Source organism: Glossina fuscipes, unplaced genomic scaffold, assembly GCF_014805625.2.
Source record: "Glossina fuscipes isolate IAEA_lab_2018 unplaced genomic scaffold, Yale_Gfus_2 2, whole genome shotgun sequence".
NCBI classification, from domain to species: Eukaryota; Metazoa; Arthropoda; class Insecta; order Diptera; family Glossinidae; genus Glossina; species Glossina fuscipes.
In genome coordinates, this window is record NW_023998416.1 from 14,921,196 (window position 1) to 14,927,870 (window position 6,675).

A 6,675-nucleotide genomic window follows, 5' to 3' on the forward strand; every position below is an offset into this window, starting at 1 on the left:
GCTACTGAAGGAGTTAAAGAAACAAACAAAATCTATAAAAAAACTAAATTGATTCTACCAAGAAATTGAAACTTTAAAGCGAACAACAATGCAAAGTGAAAGACGACGAATGAAAGGAGAATAAAAATGTAAGTAACATTTTTTTTATTATTTGATATAAGTCCTGAGCAGCTTTTTTTCGTTTTCTTCCTCTTACCTTCCTCTTACTATTTTACACACAATCATATTTACTTACTGTTACTGTTACTGTTACTGTTGTGTAAAGGTCGTGACTTGGCGCTTCAGTTGTTGTAAAGCATTAGTCAAAGTCAAAATGCATGCTCTGCGTTTACTTAATGTCTGCAAACGATCAAATTGCACTTTTTATTCAGGCACGAGTTGGACTTTTTCCTTTTTTTTGCATTTAGAATTTATGAGTTGCTCTCTGTTGTCATGGTCGGTGTTTTACTCTGCCTTTTTGTGTTACGCATGCCAAAATTTATTTAAAAACTCATAATTCAAGAGATTATCATTAAAACCTGTGGGAGGACAATCTTCTCACAAGATCATATTCCGCTGTCACTGCACTTTTCACTTTTTTTTGTTTTTTTATACCACGGGGGGTAATATCAGATTTGCCAAATATTTGAAACGCAAGCAAATAGCGTATCGGAATCTCTGTAACGCATACATATATCTATGTATATATATATATATAAATATACTTGATCAGAATGGATTCGTCTGAATACTCTTGTCGTTCATTCTTAAATTGCAATAACGATAATGATCAAAAAAAAAATGAAGAACGTGTATGTAATCGAGCGAATAGATAAGATTCTCGCCCTATCTTGCAATCAAATATCGTGTGCATGCTAGCGATGGGTATTAAAAAATTCGGTGAAAACTTAATATAAATCCTTTCTCGTTATTGCGTTATTTTACTCTTCTTCGGCCTAAGCCGAAATTCTGTTAAGTGTGTGCAAAGCTTAAGACACGGCAAAGCGAAATGATAATTGAGTGTTTAGGTGTTATGAGCTCGTATGAAAGATTACATAGTTTCTCCGTCTGATCTTGAAGATCATACTACGATTCGTTGGAAGCTTAAGGTACGCGAATATATTTTGCTTAATCGAATATTTCAGATGAAACAATTCACAATATATTCTGTAAAATTGCTTAAAGATATCAATTATTCCATGCACTTTATTTTGCATTCTGATCCAATTGTTACTAAATTCGTCGCGACAATGTCTTTTATTGACATCTAATTTTCATCTTCAAGTCATCTCTCAAGTCTTTGCTTAGAGCAAGCTTAACTGATGCAAAATATCTCAAAAAGGGATAACTTTATGTTACACTTACTTTAAGGCAAATTTTATTCGCCGCTTTTATTAACATTCCCTGCCGCGCGAATTGGTATTCTCAATAAACAAAGCTTACCCCTTGCAAATATATATTTACGACCTTTATAACTAATTTCCCATCCTCTATACAAATTTAAATGATGTCCTCAATTTCTGACAAACAAACTGTTGCCAAACTTTTGCATATTTCCGGCGATCTAGGATATATTTTCTCTCTACATGCAACCATAGCTTTATATTCATTGGCTTGTGAATGTGTCACTGCGTGAGCGTGCGTACTTGCTTGCTGTTTTCCTTTCTCTTTTTCCCAACCGTTCGTTTGTTTATTTTTATACAGGTTTACTCATAATTTTAATTTATTTCGAAAGTTTTATATATATTAAGAATTTTTTTTTAAAAATTAGTCGAAAAAAAGTCAAGTGATAGTGTTTTCATATCTTACACCATTCGGGCGGCATGATATAGTAAACTTGGACATATGTTCTCAAAACTCGGAAGCGCTTAATATACCTTCCGATCTAGAACGGTTTCTTAAATCAGTTTAACCTCGTCTCTCCGTCCGTCCCCGTATCGGGGATTGCAAGCAATCGATGACTTGAATTTGGAAACAACTATATAAATGTAGCTACTTTTTTGAGACAATAAATCGTGAATTATCTTAGACGAAGTGCTGTAGGATACTGGAACTGGATTTGAAAGTGAGCCAAGCCCGTTTAGTAATAAAAAATACCTTTTTTTTTTTTTTTTAGTTAGCACATTATAAACACTACCGGTTAATAAACTTACTTTAAAAATATATATATATATATATATATATTTATTAGTGCTTGCCATCATTTTTAAGTTTATTGAAATACATTTAGAAAAAAATGGACTTGCCCCATTTTCAAAATAAACGGCTCATGTAATGGTCTGCCTTGCTTTCATTTGTGGTAGTTGAATTCCTTTAAATAAACAAATATGCACATAAATAACTAAGCAAGTAAACAAATAAAAAATAAATAAATAAATTCCTTATCAAAAAGAAACATTCAGTACGCTTTGGCCGAATGGAAAGGAATCACTAATGATGAAATCTCTACTGCAGTGGGTTTCTCCAATTGCTCTCTTCCAGCAAGTAGTATAAGAATAAGAATTTTCTGTTAGTAAAATACAACGAATTTCGTGTTCAAGACACCAGCAATCTTGCTTTGCAACCCAATGAACATAATAATAATATGTAATGTTTCTATTAAAATTTTTTAAATGGTTTCACGTTTAGCATGAACACTTGTGCTATGATGATATCGCATTAATTTTATTCTACCATAGCTGCCAGAGGAGTCCTTGGAATGCCTCGCACAAGTTCGTTGAAGTAGAAAATGCCAAATGTCGTTATAGAGAATAGAGAAGATAGCTGTCGAAGAGAGAATCAGAGGTTTTACACTTTAGTTCACACTTTATTACGAAACGATAGAGAAAATGAATTCCTAGTCGTCTTCAAAAATTTCTTAGCAGAATTTCTTGTGGGCTTTTGCAGTTGCCAGCTAACACAAGCACATTGCTATTTGAAAATGCTTTGACGTTAGAGTTGAAGAGATCAAAATGAAAGGCTGTAACTTGCCGGCAGCTACTCATTTCTCCTAAATAGTCTTTTTGGAGAGCGCATGGAACCACGAGCAAAGAAACTTATTATTGGAATGGGGAAACTCTTTTACCTGTCGGTCTTTCACCTGATGGTCTTTTACCTGACACCTTTCGAAAAATATTCTCTAGGAAATTCTGTCTTTTGTCAAAATGCTATTTTGAAATTCAATTCGATTTTAAACTTTATAGAAGACGTTTTATATTCTTCAATCTTTTTTTTTTTTTTTTTATAAACAATTTTATATACATTTTTATATATTTTTTTTATATTTTATATGTTTTATATTTTAAATGTTTGTATTAAATATTTTTCGCAAACAAATATTTTAAAATTTTGACCATGAAAATAGGCCTTTTCTGTCCAACGTTTCCAACAAACCTGGCAAATAGACGAGCCATTCGCGCAACCATTTCTCTCGACATACCCATGTCCGAGGTCCGACGCAAAAAAGGCCCGATCTATGACGTTCTCATTGAAGAGCTATTTGAGATAAATTGCTTGTACATGGCCGCTATGTTTTCAAAACTAGTAGCGCAAGAAATTCGTCTAATGAATGGACTTATTATCAATTATACTTTAAAAGAGAAACCCAATTTACTTCTTGGTTTGTTCGATAAGTTTAAAGCCGCCGAATTGGCTTACATACAAAAAAAAGATCAATCAATAATATTCGCACAGTCATGCGAAGCTCTTGTGCTATTGGAGAAAAGTGTTCGCCGATATCGTTGGTTACTAGTTGAAATTTATAAGATCGTATTAAATTTATGCGAGAAAGTCCCTTCGACATCGTACAAGACCAACTATGAAAAATGTCGCATTTTCTATAACTACGGTATGTACGTACTTACTTACGGTAAGTAGTTTTAAATTATTTATTCAATGGGATAACAAAGGTTATATATACATAAATTTATATTTCTTCTTTGAGAGTACGATTTGATGAAAGCTATTCACCACCTGAACAGAGCAATGGAAATGTCGCTAAATGAACCTTGGCACGTTGACGATGGCTATGAAACACTGCCGATGAAAGAGAAAATATGCAAAACTTTATCCTCGAAGCTGGCTAACGAGGGTTATGAGCTCATAGCGACGAATCCAAGTGATGCCCAAAAAATAATCCGTTCCGTTATAAGCTGCATAGCGCTAGGTACGAACATAGAGCAATAAACTTAATAAACAATATCAGTAGAAATTGCTCGGACCGAATTTTCACAACTATCTGACTTAAATCCATGATAAGATTTCTGGGGCGAAGGAAGCAAAAAGAGGGGGAATTAAATTTCAATTCCCTATATTCTACAGTTCGTAGATTGCTGATGTAATTCGGACATACATCACATTTTTAGTTTTTCTATATGGTATTCCTTTCTTTTTTAGCTATTTACGGGCAAGTTTATCTCATTCTTTAACTTATTTGCAACTTTAGTATTTTCAATGGACGAAAGACGGACTGCTAAAATGATTACTTTGTAAGTTATCCGATTGTTTTGTTTTTTTTTTTTTTTTTGGGCGGTACAAATTGACTTAAATTTTCTGATTAGTGTAAAATAGATTAAAACCGTTGTTTTGTAGTGGGCATAGAAGAGCACCTTGGACTCTTTGTTCAGGGTCTTGCTATGCTAATTGAATGCCTAATGGCGGATAATAAGTATGAGGATGCTTGGGAGCAATTGGAATTTTTATCTACTTATGTTAATCCTAATGAAGATCGTCAGTCGCAAAAAAATTTATGCATTTACAAATATTTAAAAGGCATACTTTTAATGCAGTAAGCGTACATCACATATTTCACATATAAACGAGTTTGCACTAAAGACTAATACGTTTCAGTTATCAAAAGTTGAAAGAAGCCGTTGAAGAGTTGACGCAGGCTGAAAAGATATCGGTGAGACAATCTTTTAAAACTTTGCAGGCACACACTTTAACTCAGCTTGGGAACGTCTTCTCTAAAATGACATGTTCGTACGAAGCGCAGAGATTATATCATCGGAAAGCCCAGAAAGTGTATAAAGAAATAAATGAGCCACTTCGGGCGAAAGGCGCGTTTTATAAATGCATTGAGGCGAAAATGAATGAAATTTTCCCAACAATAAAACATACAATAAAGCAAAGCGCCACTGTAGATGTCCAAATGCATCGTTTAAGGCATTGGAAACTCGGCTGCGTGCACTTCTGGGAGGATATTCCGAGAATGGTGAAACAGGATAACGGGGACAAATTATTATTTTTATTAGAAGAGATTTAAATTAATCCATTTATTTTGATGGTAGTAAAGTAAATTACGTAATGTTACGTACATACACACGTTTGCATGTGTGAATGTAATAAGAACATGCTTCGTTTTCTTGTTTATGTACCATAAGGTTTATGTGACAGAAGACAAGACAAGACCTCGCAAACCATTTATTTTCTCTTTGTCATTGTATCAAAATATTGAAATTTTCTCGTCCAAAACTTTGGCAAGTCCCAAAAATAAAGGTCCCGTTCCAGCTATTTTATGCAAAAGCTATGGCAGCTACAAATTGACGTACAAACTTGTCAATGTGTATTCGTCCACCTACCACTGGCTGAATTGCTTACAGGGACCACTAAACAGCAAAAACTTGAAAACTTCTAAAAATGCTGATTAAAGGCGTGTGATCGGGGGGGACTAATTCAACACCGATGAAGACGTAGCAAAATATGTTCATCTGTAAACTCCGGGACGCCGTAATTTTAAATAAGGGGTCCTAAGTTTTTTTAACACGCCCGGGGTATTTTGTTCCATTTTCCTTTGTTATATATTATGTTGATCATTAGTTTATAAAGTAGGAACATTTCCGTGGCTTCAGACTTATGCTAAGTATCAACAAAACATAAAAAAAGTTCGTTTCAAAAATATCGCTTGTTTCTGGGTGGACAGAGGAATAGGTGGATGTACAACAGGCATTCGATAGCCGGTATAACTACTTTTGGTTTTCAGGCCAGCTACGCTCCTCGTAAGCATGAAAGAAACTAGTTATCGCCGCGTTCTACTTAGATATTATACCGTACTTTGAATATTTTTCTACAATTATTTTTTATTACCACAGGACACATGACGCTTTAGTCCTCCACAAATATTCTCGATAGGATTGAGGCCGGGAGAGTGACTTGGCCATTCAGCGACATCCAAGTTATCTTCGCTGAACCACGCTTTCACCAAATTATATGAATGTTTCGCCGCATTGCCCTGCTGAAATTTCCGTAGCAGTGGTCTATTTTCTCCACCATGTTTCGCATGTTTTTTAAAAAGCCTAATATGGAATTGTTTTCTTTTGATGGAAGTAAACTTCCTCCCGGATCATTTCCATACAAATTTATTTTTGCTTCGTCGTTGGAGAGTATATTTCGCCATATTTTTTGTTGCCTTCCGATTTGCCCTAATTTTTTTTTCCTCTTCTCCAAATTAACTTCACTGAGCATAGGAATTTTTCGAGCTATTCTTCCTCATATTTGTCGACGAGTAGCTCGCGATTGTACAGCACTCACAATTTCATTGGATGTTGCTCTAGACCACTTGAAGGCATTTCGCTTTTTCAAAATTGTTAAGCGATTATCGGAAACACGAGAATTTTACCTGTTTCGCGCCTCGCAATACTTTTTTTGGGAGGATTTAAAGCATTTGTGACAAAATTATGTGACCGATCTCGTATTACGGCAATAAATTTGTATGTTTTT

General features: G+C 34.5%; 1 protein-coding gene across 1 annotated transcript; it reads left to right on the forward strand.

The window, feature by feature from the left end:
- The first annotated feature begins 3,399 nt into the window (after window positions 1-3,399).
- On the forward strand, window positions 3,400-5,221 carry LOC119632941. The gene is made up of 4 exons (XM_038026106.1): window positions 3,400-3,826; window positions 3,902-4,123; window positions 4,549-4,744; window positions 4,807-5,221. The coding sequence occupies exons 1-4, from the start codon at window positions 3,400-3,402 to the stop codon at window positions 5,219-5,221; spliced, it is 1,260 nt and encodes a 419-aa protein (XP_037882034.1).
- The last annotated feature ends 1,454 nt before the right edge of the window (window positions 5,222-6,675 follow it).

Excerpts from the sequence above, each read along its gene's own strand:
- LOC119632941 (XM_038026106.1), top strand. The coding sequence starts at position 3,400 with ATGTCCGAGGTCCGACGCAAAAAAGGCCCGATCTATGACGTTCTCATT. Across the intron at positions 3,827-3,901 it reads TATGTACGTACTTACTTACG|AGTACGATTTGATGAAAGCT; the intron begins GTAAGTAGTTTT and ends TTCTTCTTTGAG. Across the intron at positions 4,124-4,548 it reads TATAAGCTGCATAGCGCTAG|TGGGCATAGAAGAGCACCTT; the intron begins GTACGAACATAG and ends GTTGTTTTGTAG.